This window comes from Mus pahari, chromosome 14 (assembly GCF_900095145.1).
Source record: "Mus pahari chromosome 14, PAHARI_EIJ_v1.1, whole genome shotgun sequence".
Classification (NCBI taxonomy): Eukaryota; Metazoa; Chordata; class Mammalia; order Rodentia; family Muridae; genus Mus; species Mus pahari.
The window spans coordinates 39,927,881-39,949,463 of NC_034603.1; the positions used below are offsets into that span (position 1 = coordinate 39,927,881).

General features: G+C 51.2%; 1 protein-coding gene across 3 annotated transcripts in view; it reads right to left on the bottom strand.

Moving 5' to 3' along the window:
• Positions 1–20,821, bottom strand: part of Pitpnm3 (PITPNM family member 3) — a 90,166-nt gene extending 69,345 nt beyond the window's left edge. Inside the window, exons 1-2 of one of the 3 annotated variants that reach the window (XM_021212676.2) lie at positions 20,660–20,821; positions 5,131–5,226 (exon numbers count right to left, since the gene is read on the bottom strand). In XM_021212676.2, coding sequence (XP_021068335.1) covers positions 5,131–5,226; positions 20,660–20,681 — 118 coding nt within the window. In that variant the 5' untranslated portion in view covers positions 20,682–20,821. Of the gene's footprint in view, positions 1–5,130; positions 5,327–20,659 lie in introns of those variants that run through there. The other 2 variants (XM_029546396.1, XM_029546395.1) reach the window with 2 other exon arrangements.
• Between the last annotated feature and the right edge of the window lie 762 nt (positions 20,822–21,583).

Sequence of the window (21,583 nt, forward strand, 5' to 3'; positions counted from 1 at the left end):
GTGTGTGTGTGTGTGTGTGTGTGTGTGTGTGTGTGTGTGTGTGTGTGTGTGTGTGTGTTTTCCTCTCTCCCTCCTGCTTCCTTTCCTTCTGCTATCTGGAATCTCTCCTGGAACCTTTCTCTGTTCTCCCTCCCCACTTGCTCAAGCTCATCCCTCCAAAATGCTTTGTCTCTTGCCTCTCCCTCCCTCTGGAATTCTGGCTTATCTCCACTCTTCACATTCATCCTTCAGATCTTCATTCTGGAAACAATAGGCTTTGTCCCCTGTGAGGCACAGAGAAAACACTTGCACACACACACACACACACACACACACACACACACACACACACACACTGAGGGGGTACACAGCATGCAAAATGGCTCCACTTAAAAGTGTTTCCTACCAAAGGGGCCACAAGACCCAACCCTAGCCTCCCGGCACCTTCTCCCCAGTAGAGTTGCCTCCCCACAGCACACACAGAACCCCAGAGGGAACATCTGGATGACTGCCTGGGGTATTTTTTTGTTCCCCATGCTAAGCTCCATGCAGAGCCTCACTCACCACCAGTACAACTCTAACCTTAACCCAGGATGACTCTGCTCTAAGGCAAAGCCCGGGAGTGGCCTGCAAGCCCAGGCTCCAGGGTTATCAGAGAGCCTGCCTTCCTTCCCAGGGCTTGGGGACTCTCCTGTGCTTCCAGCTCAAAGACCAGGTTATTTGTCACCTTTTCTAGTTGGTTGTCCAATAACGAGACCGCTGTGGCTTGCATCTATAATAGCTCCTCTGTCCAGCAATCACCACTCCGCTCCTCCTCCTTCACCCATGGGCTAATGGCTACATCCCTATTATCTTCTAGAGGAGAACTCCAGGCAGGGATTTGAGACTGGTCTGAGCTCAGATGGCAGCCATTCAATGGCACTACCATGATGAAGACCCGAGCCCTCAGACTCCACTTTATATTATCTCCTCTTGTCCCAACTTGAAGTCTCTGGGGGGGGGGGCCCTATGCTCACAGCAGAAGCCCAACCAAGGAAGGAAGATCTAGTCTAAGCCCCTAATCAGCTATGAGACCTGACTTTGCCTTAGGCTTCTATAAAATCCGGGTTATTAATCCGAGCACCACCTTTTCCTAGTTGCTGTGGAAGGCAGGGAACACCAAAGAAAAAGAGAACAGAGATGGATAAAGAACAGAAAGTTGGCAACCTGTGACGACAAGAAAGGCGCCCCTTTCTTTTGTTCTTGGTCAGACTTCCCAGTGCCAGTGTACCTAAATATAATCAGGCTCCAGTCCCCTCACCTCCCCAGCCACTATCCATGCAAAGGCTAAGCTCAGCTTGCTCATGCATATTCATAGAAAGAGGGGTGGGTACTTAGAACCAGAGAGAACCAAAGAGAACAGGCACTTCCCTTCTCAGTAAGGGAAGATGCCTGGATTTCATGGGCCACAAGAATGGCAGTTCCTAGCCGTTTTTTTATTTTGATCCTAATGCCATTCAACTTTTATTACCTTGTATTGTGTAAATGTAAATCTCCTAATAAAAATGTGAGGGGAATGAATGAATGAATGAATGAATGAAATGTAACATTTTGACAGTTGTAGATGCTGCGAGGCAGTGATCACACCCAATTTTCTCCCGTTGTTTTTGCTCTCCTTCCCGCTCTGAGACCATTGATCTGCTCCTGTCCCCTGTCCCTGGGGGCTGCTTGGCATTTTCTCGGGTTTTTTTTGTCAGGGCTGTCACCCAGCGTGCTCTGCTTCGGTCGGACTTGTTTTCTGTCAGAGTGACTTATTCTGATGTTGTCCACACTCTCGCATGCTTCAGTTCACTCCTTTCTTCTAGAACAGACTCTGCCTACCCGTTCACTCGCTAGTTTTCATCTGGGATGTTTTCAGATTGAGGCTAGAATAAATCAAGCTGGCATAACATTTCGCTTCATTTGAATAAACACTTAGCAATAAAAGGGTCACGAGACTGGGGGGGGAGGGGCAGCGGGAGCCTAGGCCCCTGTGCATGCTGGGAGACTGGAAATTGATCTACATTCTCCATCCTTCTTTAGAAACTACCACCAATTTTCTGAAATTGTCCATTGTCCCCAAGAATAGTTTGAAAGGACCCTGTTCTTCCACATTGCAGCCAGATATTTTAATGAATCATTCTAATGGGTACATAGTGGTATCCCTGCAGTTCAGATAACTTCTTATATTTATACTCGTTTATTTTGTATGTATAGGGAGGAGGGGTGCTCATATACCACAAAACACACGTGGAGGTCAGAGGACAACTCTCAGGAGTTGGTTCTCTACTTCCACCACCTGGTTCCCAGGATCAAACTCAGGCCATCAAGCTTGATGACAAGCAACCCTTACCTGCTGAGCCCTCTCACCAACCCATCCTTACCGTCGTGTTTTGTTTTGTTCCTAGTGTGCGCGTGTATGTACACGTGCATGTGGAGACCAGAGGACAGCCTCAGCATCATCCTCAGGAACACCATCATCCATTTCCTTGAGACAGAGTCTCTCACTGGATCAGGAGCTCATCAATTAGAACTGGCTAGCCAATGAGCACTGAGGACTCCTTCGTGCCCCTCCCCAGTTCTGGGATTACAACAAAGCCTAAAGTCTTCACGGGAGTGCTAGGGATCAAACTCGGGTCCCTGGGCTTGCAAGGCAAGCACTTTACCAGCTGAGCCACCCTCCCAGCCCCTCTTTGCAGTTTTGATTTGCCCTTCTTTGATGACTGGTAGTATTGAGCAGCTTTTCGTGTGTCTGTTTGCCATTCAAACGTCCTCTGCAGTGAAATGTCTCTTGCTGTGTGTGGTCTTTATAGCAGTTCTCAATATGTGCCATTTGCTCGTGTGCTGTCTTCTCCCTCTCCACCTGCTTTCCAAGCCATGGCCCCATGAGGACAGGAATGGGACCTGTCTTCAGTCTCCACACTGAGGACGGGGCCTCACACTGGCTATACAGATAAGAAATGCTTGTGGCAGAGGGGAATAAGTGAAGTAGGATTCTATCCCTGATCTGCTACAGTCTGCAGCCCTAAGTAAAATCCCCTGCCCTGCCTGAGCCTCTCACCTTGTGAAATGGGATGGGGGCTGGAAAGAGGCTTAGCCAGTAAAGCGCTTGCTGTGTGAACATGAAGACCTAGTTTGATCCCCCAAACACACATAAAATGCTGGGTAGTTTATAATCCCGGACCTGGGGAGGTGAAGGCAAGTGGGTCTCTGGGGCTCTTTGTCTAGCCTGGCTAGACTGATTGGTCTGAACCAGGGCAATGAAAGACCCTGCCTCTATAATCAAAGTAGATAGTACCTGAGGAATCGCACACGCACACGCATGCACGCACATGCACCCGATCACACTCTTGAGGGACATCCCAGCTATTACATGATCTGGGATTGAGGCCACACCCTGAGGGGAAGTCTAGTGTTCTGGAAGAATGGAGAGGGCAAAGAAGGAGATGATGAGGCAAAGGGAGGAGGAACTGACAGATGTCCAGACTGTGGAGATGGGAACACACGGTAAGGCCACGTTCTCTGAGACTGGGGAAGCGAGGACAGACACAGCTGAGGGAGACTGAGAGACACAACGGTCCTAGGGATGGGAGCAGGAAGGCTCCTTAGCTGCTCGCAGGGAAGACAGGCCCAAGGCAGTTCTGACCCCGTGCCACCCACAGATGCTTGCCTCCTGCAGCATGCCGTCACAGCAGCTAAGGACAAACAGCCCTGATGAACAGCAGAAATATTGAAGCGAAACTCTTCTGCGTATCAAAATATTGAAGCTGCGTTGTCGCACTGTGGGCTAGTTGCTATGGAGAATAGCAGCCCTGGCAGCCACTCCAATCAGATACCAAGAGAAGATGGGAAATGAGCCCCCAACGGGATGGTTTAGGGACTTTACTGGGGAGAGACTTCTCTGCCCAGAGCCAAGAATGGGGAAGGCTAAGTGAGGACTGCCCAGTGGCATCCAGTCAGGTTTCCCTAGAAATCCCCTGAACCCCAAAATTTGGGGAATATTCTCCAGTTGGGGACATACAGAGCTGATAAAAAAAAAAAAAAAAAAAAAACTCAGACCCCAGAAAGGGAACACCATGCCTGAAGCCAAAGTGGAGGTCATGTTCAGACTAGTCCCTGCTATTCTGTCCTAGGTCCACATGCTGCTTATCACCATTTGTCTGCCCTTAAGATCTTATTTACCAAGTATTGCAGACTAGCCCCATCTCAAATAAGTCAACGTCCTAATCTTGGTGATGTCCCAGAGTGAGCCCCAAAAGGCTAGAAGGCACCAGGATCCCTTTGTCCACCCAGCCTAGCTCAGCACGGTTACCCTGTCTTCTCTCCTAACTCCAGATTGACTAACCTCCTGCCTCTGCATCTGCCTAGTGTACTCACTCCTTGGCTCCTGTGTTCTCTCTACCTGAAATACCACTCTTGGCGTCCCTCTGGGTACCATTTGGATTCCCTACTATCTGTCACAGCTCCCCTGAGTATCACTGGTGGCGCTCTCCGTATCTGTGAGGCCTGTCTTAGAAGCCACATCGATACTGTTGGCATCCTGGACCAGTCTCATCTATCCTTCCTTTTCCCCTGGTGTACCACCCCACCACCCCCACCACATAAGTCTCCCTTCAGAGCCTGAAACATTCTCCAGTCTTTCCTAGGTCAGAGCCACCATATCTGCTGCCATATCTGTCCAGAAGGCCCTTCTTTCTCCTCACCTACCTCTTGTCTCTGCAGAAAGGGTATCCCACCCACATCAACGTCAGTACCCTGGCTACATTCTCTCCCATGTCATCTGGTACTTTGGGCTAGACGACATCACTCCCACCCGTGACTGGGTTTCTTCTGCATCCTTTTGTGATGTCTGCTCTCAAGCTAGACTATCTGCTTATGAGAGCATCAAACGGACCCACTGTATTCCCATGGCATCCCAAGTACCTGACACACACTAGGAGCTTTGAAAATATACACACTAGGAGCTTTCAAAGAGTGAACAGGTGGGTACTGAGCCCCCATTCCCATCCACTGTCTATGGAGTTTGAAACTGCAAGTGTGGGTGGAGAGCGCTCTAGTCCTCGGCAGTGATGCACTTTGCAGGACTTCTAGAAAGATCGCCCAGCCGGTGGAGTGGAGGTGAAGCTCACTTACCTCTAGCATCAAAGAATTCATCATCTGAACTCTCCACCGAATCACTGAGGACATTCCGAAGGTGCCAGGGGGCACCGCCACCCGGGGAAGGGCCACCTACAAAGAGAACATGAGTGTCAGTCAAGGCTGAGAGGGTGTCCCAAAATGATAGGGCCAGGCCCAGGCCCCTCAGACAGAGGTCAGCTACATCCTCCATATCTGAGTTCTCCCGCTCCGTAGCCTCCAATCATACTTATCCCCCTCACCACAGTGTTTTCACTTAAGCACAAAAGCTCTCTCTGAGGAAGCTCCACAGGGTCTGAGTAGGGGATGGTAGCTAAGAGACTCCACCAAGTGGGTGGTGGATTGGTCCACAGTTGAACTGTGGTAAGAAATCATCTCAGCTGCTTACAGCAACAGTGATTCACTTCCACTTCATGGGTCAGAGAAGGATCTTTTCATCATGGTCCCTGGGAGGGGCCACCACCTCATGATGTCACCATCTCCAAATGAGATGTCAAGGTCCGGTGAAGCAAAGAAATGGAAAGTCATGCCTGGTTTTAAACTCTCCTGCCCAGAAATGGCATGCTTTGCCCACATTTCATTGGCCTACGCAAGCCGTGTGGAAAGACCAGACATCCTGATCACCACCAGAGAGGCCAGCCACACGCAGCACATGCAGGCCACAGCAAGACTCAGCACCACACACATCCAAGTGAGGAGGGACATGATTGAGAATGTGCCCTGTCTATGTCACCAGCAATCTGAAAAGCCATTCCTTTTCCATCCCAGCCTCAGTTTCCCCCTGGAGACAATCAATCTCCAGCTAAAAGGATAAGAAGTTATGTCTTATGTCAGGAGACTCAGCAATGGCAGCAGCTACTATATCAGTCTCCTCAGAGAGCAGTGTGCAGGGGACCTCCATAGCAGGCAGGAAACACGGACACCGAGTGTGGTCCCTTACACCAAACTCTGCTCCAACTTACTTCCGAAGGGAGGTAGGCCAAGAACACAGCTGGTACCCACACCCATCCTCTGGTCCTTACCCAGCACTGTGGGGCTCACATGGGATCACCATGCATGCGACTGTGAGTGAGGTGTGTGAGATGCAAGAGACTGCAGGGAGATTGCAGTCTCATTATACAATGAAAACAATGGAAGAGGTAGAAAAAAAAACAAAACAACAACCTGGTAATTTTCCCAGGGAAGTTCTAAAAGACACAGGTGTGAACTGATTGTCATAGTATTTCAGTGATGGCTACACTGCAAGAGAATCCCCAGTGTTCGTCTGCGGGAGATGAGCTACACACATCCATATACAGTCGTATGAGAGGATTCCCAGCAACAGCTGCAAAGATGAAGTAGTGCTTTAGGCACTGACATGGAAAGATGCCCGTGGAATATGGTTAGCAAAAATACACACAAGAAGGTTTCAGAACACTTCGTGACCTTGTTTTTTTTTTTTTTAAAAAAAAAATAATAATAACATAGACCTGCATACTGAGGGGTATGTGTGACATTTGGTTAAGAGCTTAGGCCTGGTTCAGGTTCAGGCCTTGCTTCTTAGAAGCTGTGTGATGTCAGGTAAGTTGCCTCTCCTCTCTGTGCTTTGGCTTCCTCATCTATGCTGTGGCGCTAGCCCATGCCAGCCTTAGGAGCTTATTGCAAAGATTAAACAAACTGCATTGAAAAGCTTAGCATCATGTCTTGCAAAGATAAAAGTGTTTGGAACGGTAATTAATACATAAATATACTTCCCAAGCTGTTAACATGTTTGGGAGACACACACAAGATGCCATTTATAAACATTATCTCTATGGAGTGGAATTTGATAAGAGGCAGAGGAAAGAGGAAACTCAGTCTTGACGCTGAATATGTAATTTTATATGACTACCAAGATTTTGGTCTAATGTATCCGTTCTGAGAGGCTCCTTCCCCCACACTAGCAACTTCGGAACTGGGTGGTGACTTAGATGCCAGTACATCATAAGCTAAGTAGCATCATTTATTCCTTCTCCTCATTGGCATTCAAATAAGGCTGCATCTTGCTGTTAGGGCGCGTTCAATAAAAAACAGAGAAATCACCATGCATCTGGGTACATCTTCCCTCAGGTAGAGGCCGTGGCCTTCAGACTCTCACATCCTATCCCCACAAAGACCTAGGTGCTAGTGTCAACAATGTTTCTGCTTCCGCTTACCCATTGGTATGATGAGAAACCTAATAGAGGCTCCCCTATGGGGGAAACTCTGGATCCTGAGGAGTCCATCTGGCACACAGTAGGTACCAAGAACTGTGAGAGGTGGACATCTCCCCAGCTTCAGGCAGGGGGCATCTTATGATGCAGTCTGTGGAAACCTGCTACAGCCCCAGCTCACCCTACCCACCAACCTGCAGGATGCTAGCTAGCACCGCTTCCTATAGTGTGCATGAACAGTTTCAGGAGAGGCCAGCCCTCCGGCCCTGCCCAGCACAGACTCCCAGACACATACCCAGGTTATGCTCTATAGTTTGCAGCCATGAAAGAGAACATTCTGCAACACAAAAGGGCAGAAGTCACAGAAACATCAGTGTGGGATCACCTCTAGATGCAGTTATTTCTGCCCTACACTTTCTATGGAGCCCCTTGAAATTTCAGCAGGGCAGGGGCCTTAAGCCCTGGATTTATTGAGAGGAGGTCTGAATATAGGTGTGCCATAACTGTGACTTTCTACCATGGGTACGAGACTATTTTCCAAATGTATGTGGAAGTTGTGAGCTAGTGCAATAAGGCAAGAAAAGTGGAAAATATAAATTGAAAAACAAGAAACAATCCCGTGTTTATTGTGAGATCACATGATTGTCTACACAGAAAGCCAAAACTCTACAGAAAGAAAATCTACTAGAGCTAATGCCTGAGTGTATAACATAATGGCAGGAACAGAGATTAATCTACAAGAATCCGCTGCGTTCCTATACTCTAACAATGAACAGCTAGAATTTGATTTGTACCTAAATATTTTTGTGATATGGTAAATGTCTTTTCATCTTCAAATATATGTAGAGAGTTTTGTAATCAATAGGGTTAGAGAAATATATCAGAACTTAAAAACACATACTACTCTTGCAAGGGGCCCAATTTCTATTCTCATATCAGAAGGCTCCCAACTGCCTATAACTCCTGCTCAGGGGGAATCTGACTCCTTTGTCCTGCAAAGGCCCTACACTCATGTACACACTTGTGTGCGCGCGCACACACACACACATGAAAATAAAAATAAATCTGGAAAACAATAATTAAAAAAATCATTTAAAATTTGTTCCAAACTTACATTAACTTAATGCAGTTTTCTCAAGAAGCAGATGTGAGTTATTAAAATTATCCTCTAGCCCATATGAATCCATACCACATATTGATATACAAACATCCCTTACTATCCAAGACTATTTCATTCCTAAGAAGCAAGAGTTTGCTTAGATGGTAAGACAAGTGCTGTCAGCCTTGTCTATTCAGCTCCTGTGCTTGCAACAGTGAACAGTAAGAGCTTGCGTGGTAACGTCACCATCTGGAGATGTCTTTGGGGTTCCTGAGTTTGAATAGCCAGAGATGAGTGACTTGCCTCTGCACGTGGAGGCTCTCACACGCATACCATATGCACAAGTGCACAGGCATGGGCATTCCTGCCAACCCCCTGCTTCCAGGGTGTGCTACAGTCTGAGAAAAAAAGAGAAGAGGGTTCATCATCACAGCAGCCCCCTGTGCCAGCCATATCATCAGTGATCATGGCACCATTCTGAAGGTCCCCAGACAGCACTGGAGTGGGGACAGGAAGGCTCTTTCAGAGGGGGCACGTTCTTCTCGTTGGAACAGAGCAATGAACAGGCTGGTGGGCATCAAAGGGAGCTCCCCTCCCACAGGCACTGCAAGGACTGCTGTCCGCTGGGATGAATAAATGGGACTTCCACCACGCACAAGTTCTCTGGAGGCTACTGAAAGGCCACCTGGATCAGCTAAGGAACAAAGCTCACCCTGGTGGGAAAAGGTACTACCAACTTAGAGCTGTCCCTTTAAAGCCTTCCTTTCACAAGGGTTTCTAACAGTGCCATCAGTACCTGAGAAACAGGCAGGCATATGCATGGCTCTGTCACCCAGCCTTGCTCATCAAAAGCACTTGGTGGCCCTTGCTAGTTCTACACCTGAACCAACCCAGCAGCTCCTTTCTTCGGCAGCTCACAGCAACTCTCCTCTCTGATGAGTCCTTTGCCTCCTCTGAGTTCAAAATACGTCTCTGGGTTTATTTCCGATTGCACATTCTGACTTATGATGACCCGCCTTGCTTTTAAACTACATTGCCTGCACTCTTTTTTGATGTGTGCTGTAAGTTTGTTTACAGAAGACACCAGGTCTTCCTTCTCTCCCATTGGGTGTCTACTCAAAGCAACCTCTGTAAAAGCAACTGGGAACTCCAGCTATATATACCTAATATAAAAATAACCTGTGTGACAATTAAACGTGTGATAGCACACCTTTAATCCAGGTACTCAGGAGGCTGAGGCAGGTGGATAGATCTCTGTCATTTCTGGATCCGTTTGTTACATAGTGAGTTCTAGGCCAGCCAGAGCTACCTGGAGAGATCTTGTCTTTAAAAAAAAAAAAAAAGTAAAAAAATAAACCTATAACAGCATACATGTTAAGAAGTAGCCAGCAAGGCCAGCAAGATGGCTCAGCAGGTAAGGGTGACTGCCATCAAGCTTGGTGACCTACGTTTGGTCTTAGGACTCCCACACAGTAGAAGAGAATCTCCTGCCTCAAAGTTATGGCAAATGCATGCCTACACACATACATGTGCATGCCTGTGTATGTACATATGCACATCAATAAGTAAATAAATAGACTAAAAAGAAGCAACTGGCTTCCAGATGGGAGCGAACAGTCTTTTGATTGACCCTCCAGTACACTGACTTCTAGCAGGTGGTAAAGATATTTCAAAGAAGGAAAAAAAAAGCCCATGAGGTCATCTGTGGAGGAGACTGCTTGGAAAAGAGATCAAGCGAGCTGGGAACTGAACGATGAGAAAGACCAGACACACCAAGTCTGTGTGTGCAAAAGCTCTGCACAGAGCTTGGAACATGACCTTTTGAGTGACGAGAACTTGGATTCACTCAGTCCTCTACGATTCAAAGCAAATGAACCACTCTGATCCTCAGTTTTTCTCATCTCTAAAATGGGTATCATTACCCTTACCTTACCATTATAAGGTTTAAATTTAACATCAGCCACCAGAGTTTCTAGCTGACTGCCTGGAGGGGGCCTTTGTCATCCATTGAACCAAGGCTTGAGGCAGGGAAAGAATACCCAAGAAGTTTCTAGCTGCTGCCAGGGGACTCCTCAGGCTTACGCCTGCCAAGGCTCGGCTTGTCTCTGTCTGAGGGCCACAATTACCTAAACCCCAAAATGAGCATCAAGAAAAGACTACCTAAGCACTGCCAATAGAGAAGGTACTGTTCCTTCCCAGCCCGGAGCTGGCCCTGCGGGGGGGCAGGGGGTGCTGTTCCAGCCATCTCCAATCTGCCTCCAGACCCATCAGCCCCTTACCGAAGGCCCAGTGTGGTCTTCTAGAACTTGTGACAGGGTTTCTCCTACATGAGTGAAGCCAGACACCCGCTCAGATCACTGGCTCCATCTCAGGCTCCATATCTATAATAGACAGAAAGGCAAACACGCAGCCAGACAGGAGCCTTCTGGTCTGTCCTAAGGACCTCAGGTCAGCCCTGCCTAAGCCCCTCTTTCAGGATACACTGCCTTGTACTTAGCAGCCCTGTCCAGGGGGGAGCCACCTCACAGGAAGGAGACAGAAGCATAGGCCAATGCTTCCTGGGACAGATCTTAGACCAGATGGTGCTTGGGGGGAGGAAGGGGGAGAAGAGAGAGGAACTGGAACCATCCTGGCCTTTGGGAGTTCTGGCTCAGGGCTCAGCCCTGCTCTGTCCTGCACATAACACAGGGCAAGGTGCTTGTCCTTGGGCCAGATTCCATATAAGTAGTCTCTGGGCAGGCGGGGTCACACAGGAGTGGACCACGCCCCAAGAAGAGACCTAGTGCTCCTTCCTGGGGAGGAGCACCAAGCTGAACTTCAAAGGAAGAAGTGAGCTGAGGTAGAGTGGGGCCAGGAAAGGCATGGCCACAGTGACAGCCATCTCCAGGCAAAGGGGACACAGAACTCCCCAGTAACTCAGTATGTCAGAATAAGGGTAGGATCATGGGCATTTGTTAGGGTACCAGAATAACATGCATGATTCCCAGATCCCAGGGGGAAGTAAGTGCCTTTGAACATGGCCCAGGTTACAGCCCTGGGCCTGTCAATACCCACACCTGCCTGCCTGGCTGTGGCCATTACCCCACTGCAACTGAAACTGTCCTGGTGGCACTGATAACTGGACACCAGTGAGTGAGCAGAGAAGGTGGCAGGGAGGTGACATTACAAGGCTTAGACACCCACCCATCCCCACCACCATACTCACAGAGATGGGTAGGCTCTATAATCCAGTGCTATGGTCTAATTCCTGGCTATCAGTGTGTCTGAAATGATCCGGCCTGGAAACACACACACACACACACACACTCTTAGAAACACATCACTGATCTTCACTACAGCTCTGGGGCCTCAAAGTCAAGAGGCAGCATGTGGAGTATGGCCTGGGGAGGTTTCACAGACTGATGGGTGACTAACTCCAAGGAAGCTGCCTCTTTACCACTGGTTCTGCTACCATTTCCTCTACCTCTTCCTCCTCTTCCTCCTTCTCCTCCTCCTCCTCTTCCTTCTCCTCTTCCTCCTCCTCTTCCTCCCATCCTCTTCTTTCTCTGCTAACTTCCTCCCCCTCCAGGGAACCTGCCCACTTCCATCGGCCTGATTCCCAGCTTAGGTATTTACCAATTACTCTGTGCCTCAGTTATGCCTCTGTAAAGCAGAGATAATGGCCATACCTACATCACAAGTAATAAAGGCAATAAATGAATATTCATTCACTTGAGAAAGGTGCAGCACAGTACCCAGTCTCCTTTGCTGCCATACGTGGGTTTGTTAAGGGACTGTCAAGATGGCTTGGTTTAACTGTGTAAGTCTGATGACTCTTGTTTGAGCTTCAGGACCTACATAGTGGAATGAGAGAACCAGATCCTGCAAATCGTCCTTTGATCTCTATACATGTCAAACACACATACACACACATTAACACATGCATGCATGCATATAGACACACACATGCACACACATGCATGAACAGACACACATACATGCACACGCACACACATTCGAACACAGACAGACACACACACACATACACACAGACATATACATACAGACACACAGACATACACACACATGCACACATTTTCTAAATAAGATGAAAAATGAATAAGTAAAGGAGTATGTTAAGTGAAATAAGAAGCCGTGATTATCCAAAGGGCCTTTCTTTGCTTATTTCTTAAGTGGAAACTTTTAAGTGCAGGCCACTCTCCTGGGGCCCCTGGAATGGGAGCTGCTCCTCTCTCCTCCTCCCCTCATTCCATTTGCTTCCAGCCCGTCCTCCCACCATCTGGCCCCAGCCAGAACCTTCCATGTGTCTCCCTCTTCCTCCGGGCCTTTTCTGGGTCCTCCATTCTCCACCCCATTCCTGCTAGATGGGGGGGGGGTGGGCTTCCCTGTTCCCAGGCCAGACTGGTGCCTGACTTCTCACCAGCATCCCATGGCAGCTAATGTCTGCACCTCTGTCATCCTGCCCTCTGGACTACAGGTTCCCCCACAGCAGACGCCTAGCATGAACCCTCTCCAGGACCATCACCTCTTGCTGCACAGGGCTGCATGGTAAGCGTTCTCTTGGGACTCCACATGGAACAGCACAGGAAGGGCCCGAAGAAGGCTGTCCTCTGGAGAGCACAAACCAAGGTGTGGCCTCGGGTGCCCTTTGTGGGTCGGGGCAAGAATGGGGACCATGCAATCCAGAGCCAACCAACTCATGCATGGCCTTGAAGGGGCTGTGCGGCCACCCAGGGAGGGATGAGAGGCCAGGAGAAGCTGCTTCCAGAAAAAGGCATTATTGAAGGAAACCAGTGCTGGTCGGGGGTTGGTTGCTATAGAAACAGTCCTAACTATCTCCTAAAATGCTAGATGTGCCACTGATGAGCTGTGTGCTGATCTCTTTCAGGGGACTGCCAGGAACCCCAAAGGGACTGACGGCTATGGTACCCAGGAACGGAAGCCAGCATCCTGAAGAACCCAAGGAGGGAACTGCTTTCAGGGCAACCAACTAGACCCAGTCCATGGGGCTCATGCTCAAGGAATGGAGCTGAACCCTCAAGATACAGAGTCATCCTGACAGCAACTGAGGTCCTTAAACCAACCATGGTCTAAACCTTGACCTCAGTCATTAACACAGACCAGCCTCAAACTAGACCATGACTGCATCCCCAGTGTTAATCCAGTCAGACAAGTGACAATCGCAGACACAGGAGAAACTCAGGCCATGGCACCCAGTCTAGACCCAGGACCATATCAAATAATTTATAGGCATATCCAACCTGTGGCCTACAGACCACAAGTGGCCAGTTGAGAGCTATGATTATGCTCTAACACAAAATTGTAAATGTATTAGGAGATTTTTATCTTGTAACTCCATTGCATAGATCTCAAGCAGAGATCTCTAACTTTGTAAGTGACGATACCATGCCACCATTTTAGGGCTGGACATGCCCAAAGAATATTTTGGCAGCACACTCTGGATGCTGTACTGCATTTTATAACTGCAGGGGTTTCTGTGACCTATCACCTCCCCACAGTGCAGGTATGTCCCTGCAGAGGGGCTTGGGATCCCTAAAGTTCAGGAGGAAGGGGGAGGGTGGGAAGAATGAGAGGACGAAAACTTTGGTCTCTGTGCCTGGTCTAGTTGGCCAGACCATTTGCTTTGGGGATGATGTGCTTTTGAAGACCTGCTGGTATCTTATAAATATGCCACTTAAATACCCCTTAATTACCTTATTTAGGAGATAATGAGTGATTAATAGCTTTGGCTATCTATTGTACTTTCATTTGCTCTGCCAATTAGGCTCCCAACAGTTCTGAATTCTTTGGAACAGTTTCCCCAAGGCCCAGATGTCCCCCCTATGTCCCGCCAGATTCCTGCTCCAGAAGGCAGACGCTGTCTCCTCTAACCCACAGGAAACCCTCCATAGCACTTGCCACTGTCCCACGGGTGGGAGGACATGGGACAGCCTGGAGCATGAAGACAGCAGATGGCATCCTCCCTAACCATACAAGGACCCCTTTGTGGGGAACCAGAGAGTAAGAATTTGACATCCATGCACCAAGCCAGCGGACAAGGAGGCCAGGGCAGAGCCAGACACTCCATCAAAGGCTGTCATTAGCAGCAAGCACACGGCAAGAGAGACCAGCTCTCTGCCACACCCCAGCAATGGCCAATGTGACCTCACATCGATGCCCCATTCCACCTGCAACTCCCAGATTGTCAAAGATGAACCTCAAGGTGATCTCTGCCCTCAGGCCCCTCGATCTGGTGCCAAATCACCGTGCCAGGATCTGCCAGTGAGACAGGGAAGCCCTGACAGCAGGCTGGATAATGCTGCCATCCCTGCCCCAGATTATAATACACAAGAAGGAAACAAAACGCCGCAAAGATAAACACATTCCCTACACCAGGTCCTAACAGGAGGCTGAAAATAGCTCTCTATGCTACCAGGGCTGACTCCAGAATTGCTTAGCTCAGACCAGGCTCATGAGGGGAAGCCACAGCAGAGACAAGGGGAGTTCTGATCCAGGAGGATGGCACTGGGGACCAATCTGAAAACAATCCAGGAAAGGTCAAACGTGTAACCAACACAGGCATGAAGACAGCTCCTAAAGCATTCTCAGAGCCGTCCAGCTGCTGGCCCACCTTAAGCTCCCGGTCACAAAGTCTGCAGACCTAAGTCTATCCCTGAGGAGGGCAGGAGGGCAGTGACGTACTCTGTAAATACCCAGAGCTGAACAAACACAGCGTCAGCAACAACGGGCTCAGAGGAGGACTCTCTAGCCACCAGAACTCAGCGCCCCTCCCAGATGGGCCCAGTGAGTTTCTATTTTTGCTTTCAACCCTTGTTTGGCATCCCCAGCCAACAGAAGGACTACTTCTCCTCCCTCCAGAATAATGGGTCACGGGGAGGTGGCACACCTCCTCACTGGCCCCGCCCACCCCAACACTCGACCTCCCCTAGGCGAGCTTGATACCATGAGACAACCCCCCCCCCCAGCAGCCTCCCACAGCCAGCTACATGGGCTGATCTCTCATCCCCTGGCGCCTCGAATGCACCCATACTGCAACCCACTCCAGCCCCACCATGCCACCAAACACACCTCACCAGCCTCTAACTGAATGCTGATTGTCACACTGGCTCAAAGCCTGGTCCCATTTGGGTTATACTGCAGGAAGCAGGCCAACTGACTAGGTTCCCCTGCAGGGACTCAGCTCCCTCGCTCCCCTCGCCCCCCCCCCCGCCCCGAGCCAAGACAGGCAGGAGGTTGTCACCCTACCCACATGTGTACCCTAGTTGGGGGCCGTGACCACACAGCTGTGCAGGCCTCCACAGGCACACGTGGGACCTTGGAGGTGGCATTTACCTCCGGAGTGACTCACTAAGGCTCCCATTCCTTGGGAAAGGGGGTGCAATTTAGCATTTCTTTCTCTTTAGAAAACAAGAATTTTAAAAGAGAGCGAATAGAGAGATTTGAGGGAGTGGGTGGGGAGCTCAGATCTCATTTGATTTCCAAACTTATTTGCTATGCATTCTCTTCTACCAGCCCCCACCCCACACCTCCACCCCTAATCTCTCTCTAGGGGCACCAGGCGGCCGGCCACACCCTTCCGTGAGGCCCTGGTGACAAGCCAGTCTGAGACCCCCTAGAAGACTTAGGCTGTGAAAGTCCTTGATTCCCCAGGGTCCCTTAGGCCTCCACTCTTCCAATCCCATCCACACGAGGTGAGAGGCGAGGCCCTTTTCCAGAGCAGCAAAGATAGACAGACCCCAGGGAAAGGGTGGGTAGAGAAAAGAAAAAAAGCTAAGCTAGAGCTGTGTAGAACTTCCAATCCCTCCTGAACCCACACTTTCCTTCCCCCATTCCTTCTTACAGATGCAAAAGCTGTCTCAGAGGGGGCAGCTCAAGGTCAACCCAGGCCAAGTTAGCCAGGAATGGAGGAGCCCTACTTGCTAGTTCCAGTCTGCCTCCAAGTCCACCAGTGAATCTAGAACCAGATACTCAACCTTTCTGGAGTGGAGTGTCCCCATCTATGAAATAGGAACAACACTGTGGTTGTATGTGTATCCATCCCTCTGTCCGTACCCTTCCTAACCTGACTCCCACCCCTGCAAAGAGGTGCTGTCAGGGAAAATAATCCTGAGGGCTTCTATAAAGCAATGCCAGTTGCAAACCCCTGGTCCTGGCCTCCTTTCTGCAGACCAAGGCGCAGGAGTCTCCAGTGGGAGTGAGGAGCTCCAGGCCCATGGTCATATGCTAAAAGCAGGGCCAGGACCAAGAGGTTGGGAAGGGTCTCAAAGTGCAGTCTGTGTGTCAGCCGCTGTGAACCTATGTGTTGCCTGACCTCGGCAAGTCCTGGAGGGCTTCCTGGAGGCAGAGTCTGAGGAAGTCTGACATTGCAAAGGGGGACTGCTGTCCCCTTGCAGAGGTGGTGGCCTTCCCAAGATATTCAGGGACATTATCCTGGTTCCCTAGGCCTGGGAGTTTCTCCATGTGTCTCAATTCTTCTGGTATCTTTCCAAAGTGCAGAGAATCCAAGCCCTGGTCCCTTCCCCTAACTTCTGGTTGTTTTCTTTCCTGGGCCACAGATCCCTGGTCCCTGCCAGAGGGAGCAGGGCTGCCTCCTAGAGCACTCATGCCCGCTGTTACCATTTCCTGTGACCTTGAGCACACACCTAGGCCTCTGTGTCCCCCTTGCTAATTGATCCATCAAGGCTTTGAACCTGAGGATCTGCAAATGAGTCCCTGCCCAGCCCCCACACATCAGATTGGTTTTTTGTTTTGTTTTGTTTTTTTAACTGCTGTTGGTGACTAGGCTTTCTGTCCCCCTCAGCCAGTTCCTCCTCTGGAGAGCAGAGGCCAACACCTGGAAATGGCATAAACTGGTTCCTCCAGCCTAGAATTCCTGCCCAGCCCTGTGGCATGGTTTCTGGGCTCGCCAAACATTCCTGCCCTTCTCCTAGTGCTCTACAAACTCGATTGGCTGCTGCATTTCTGCCTGGCCCAACTAAGGATCCAGGTCTCCCACTTGCACTTGGCTGGGGACAAACCCACCCTACTGTCCCGCTGGGGGACAGAGAGAAGGGCCATTGCAAGGTTCACAGGAAGGGAGGGGCAGGGCTGCTGGCAGAGGCAGAGCAAGCCCTTCCCAACAGAGGCAGTTCCCATGCTGGCAGCCCTCCAGCCTCCAGAGCCCTCACATTGTGCCAGAGGGATTTATCCAAAGGCACAAGCCTTACCACCTCTCTTCTGGCCCCGGTGCTCTCTCTGGAGTTTCCTTCTGACCTCTGTACCAAGCCTCTAGGAACCTGGCACCCCAGCCCAGCTGGATTTTTTTTGTAGCAGTTCCTCATCTCCCCTTTATCCAGATTCCCAGGCTTTGCTTAAGCTTCTGCAGAACTAGGCAGCCTGGCCCTTGCCACCATTCTGTCTAAACTCTGCTAGCCTTAAAGATCCAGCTAGAGGACCCGGCCTTTGCTGCTCCGACCTGCTGCTTCCTCTGGCCATGGGTGGCTCTATGCAGAGAATTATCGTTTCCTTGATAGAATTCCAGTCCTGTTCTCCTCCCTGCCTCCTCTGGTTTTCATCCTGTCTTCTCTTGTCCACAGAGCAAGACCAAGGGAGCGTTCTTCCTTTCCAAGTGTAGGGACGGTCAACTCTTCTGATTTCTGTGTGGCAGAGATTGTCCCAAAGCTTGAAGGCTGGTAATAATCAAGTTGGATCCACTTTCTGCAAATGAATCTCATCCTGTCTGGGATCTGATTACATTTTCTCTTGTGCCTGGATTCTCCGAGCTACATGAAAGTCCTTGAACTGCCTTCCTGGCACAGCTGCTGTAGCCTTGGCTGGCTGCTCAGGATGTTCACCGTGTCGCTCCAGCACCACTATTCACCACGACGACGTGATGGTGGAACTGTACAGTGTACAGCCTGACGTCGGGTACAACAGCCCCAGGACCCAAAGCCCATCTCCTCCTTTAACAGCTGGACCACTGGCCAGTTTTCAGAGGAAATCCCACACAAATCAGGAAGCAGACCCCCTCACTTGCAGGCAAGGTTTCCTCCAACCTCCCTTTAGCCTCCTCTCACCTCTCAGGGCGGAGGGCTGATCCTTCTGCCTTTTAGTCTGTGTATGGTACTGAACTGCCATCTCTCTCTCTTGGGCCTCGGTTTTCCCAGCTATGAATAGAAGCACTTGGCCACCTCTGTAGAGAAACTTAAACTATATAATTCAACATAAATGTGCTTGGTGAGAGAGACCAGACGTTCCTCCATACTGTGCATCCTTAAGCCATTGGGTTTAAGGCAGCTAAAGAAGAAAAGGGATGTTTGCGGGCTTCCACATTGCCCAGGAGAGTTGAGAAGGGAAGCATGGTCAGATTTTTGCCAAAGGTCATCTGCAGAGCTCCTTGGGGTGGCAGCTGAATGAGAGACAGAGGCACCAGGCAGGTGGTCACAGAGGAGGGAAGTCTGGCTGGCTCTGAGGGAAAGGACTGAGACTGTAACATGGAAAAGTTGTAGCACAGCCCCAGGCAGCAGTCTTGGGAGGCCTGGCCATTTCTTCACCTTCTGCAGGGTACTCTCCCCATGGATCTCAGCTAGGGACCCAAAGACCCAATGCATAGGACCTGGGGCCGCCCCTCTCCCAGAATGAGGAGGGGAGTAGAAAGATTCCTTAGCATCCAAAAAAAAACAAAACAAAACAAATAAACAACAAACCAACCTAGGTCTTGCATCCAGGCTCACCTAGACCCTCCCAGCCATCTTGAGGGAGCTATTTGCTTCCAAGGGCTTTAGAAGGGGAGTGCCTTCCTACTTCTCGGGATCATGGGGCAGTAAAGGGCTTGAGTATGTTACCTGGTACACAGGTCAAGAAGAGATTTCTCTAACTACTCTTGCTACTGTGGTGCCCTGGCAAGAGACCTGGATCCGGGCGTCCAGACCTGTGCTCACACACGAGCACGTGCAGAATGGGTAGCAGAGACGCATGCTCTTATCTTATGAAGAGCAGGGGTGGGGAGGGACAAAGGCAGGAGAAAGGAGAGCAGAGAGCCTTTTCCAGCCTCCTGGTGTCATCTCACTGTGCCTCCCTCAGGAGGGGAGGGGAGGGAAGTGGGAAAGGGGGATGTTTAGATGCATGTGGTTATGCTGTCTCACACAACCAGCCTCTCCCTCACAGGATTCCTCTGTAATAGCAGGCACCTGAGTCACAAGGCCAGTCCATGCCAAGGACTGGGACCTGTCCCAGGGTCGCAGGCAGTTCAATGGCACTCACATCTAGAGTGAGGACAGGTGATCATGTTCGTTCCATCTTTGCCATGCCTATGGGTGGAGAAGTGGGGGTCACACCAGGTCCCACGGAGATGGTATGGCACCTGCCAACGTCACAGGCTGGGTGTGAGTTCATGGCAGATTCTCACACGCCAGAGCTCCCAAGCTCAGGACTGTTGAGACCAATCTCATCCATTTGTGGCCAGCCCTATGAACACAGGCTTTCCTCAACTTGGCCTTTTAGGGCACTGTGGGGGGTCCAGGACACAGAGTGGGGAGTGGGGGGGGGCTTAAACCTGGTCCCCTCCAGGTCCTAGCCAACTCACAAGGCCTGACATCAGAGCAGATGCTGGTGAATGAACGCCTGGCTGGATGAATGAAGGGACGACTAACACCTATTCCCTGGGAACCTTGGGCTACAGCTCTGAGCTTGCAGGAGAGCTGAGCCCATGGGACCCCAACAGAGGCCCTGCCGCCTAGCCGGGCACCTGAGGCTCTGCCTCTGGGCCAGGTGGGGGGCGGGGCGGCTCCCCAGCCATAGAGTACCCCTCCATCAGCTGGACCAGTAATCTGGGTCTCCTAACCCAGCTGGTGGCAGGGACGGGGGACTGCCGTATCCAAGATAAAGAGTGACAGGACAAGGGGGCGCGTCCTGGTTTGTTGGGCGTGGGATGGATCAGCGACCGCGGGACATCCCCTTTGGGTTCCGGTGCCGGGGTCTACTCCCCCGGTCTCCCGGAGGGCAGCGACAGCTCCGAACTGCCGACTGGACTGAGGAGCCGCAGACCTGACCCAGTGCAGCGGGGCAAGCGGGATGCGGTGTCCCGCGAGGTGACTGGGGGCGCGGGAAGGACGCAGGGTGCGCGGAGCCCCTTATGCACGCCCCGGGGTCCGGGCGGGTCGCCTCGGTCACTGCGCCTCCGCCCACCTGGTTGGGGGGCTCACCTGGGCCGAGCGATCCCTTCCGCCACCCGCCGAGCGCCCCGCGCCGCGCTCACCTGCGCTGCCCGCCTTGGCCATGTCCCGGGCGGCGGGCTCCGCTGTGCTGCCGGCGCTGTTCGCTCCCGGCCCGGCCCGGGCGCCTTCGGCCGGAGCGGACTCTCCGGGCGCCGCGCCCCGCGCCCCCGCCCCGCTCGCTCGGCCGCCTCCACCGCAACCGCCGCCGCCTCGCCGCTCCCTCCCGTTCCCTTAAAGGAGCCGAGCGGCGACCGCGCCGCCCCCCCTCCGCGCCGCCGGGGAGGGACTGACGACGGAAGGCGCCCGACACCGCCCCCGCGGGCCCGCACCCCCGCCCCGAGCCGCGCGGCCACCGCAGCGGGCGGGAGACGCAGCCCACTGACTGCGGCCACTGAGACCCCGACCCTCGCGGAAAGACAGACGTAGACAGACTCCGGATTACGGCTCGGAAACGCTGCGGGCCGGGCAGGGATGAAGACATGGACTGAGAGCCTGGGGCGCAGTGACCCTGAGACACGGCCACCAGAAAGAGACGCTCCTAGGGCAGAAACACCCTTGGGAGAGAGAGAAATTGAAGAAAATAGGAGCTGGTTCGAGTCTGTGAGGACAGAGAGAGCAAAGAAGACCAGGACCCAAGAGACTGAAAAACCTAGAAGGAAGTCTCACAGACATGAGAGGGGACTTCTCCATCAGCTCCCAACTCCAGGGGTGCTGGATGCTTGCATCTGCTCTAGTCTCGAGAGAGAGGAAAGCTATTGTCCTTTAGCACTAAAGGACCCGTTAAACCTGCAAACCCCACCTGCCAGTTCACATTGAGCAGGGTTTGTGGGGGGCCTGGCAGAAAGCAGTGTCCCCCTAACACTTTCTCACAGAAGTGCTGACATTCTAATTAGCAGGCCTCCGGAGACATTAAATTGTGTTTTCTGCCCACTGCAGTCAGGGGATCCACAGGAGATGGTCAGCCG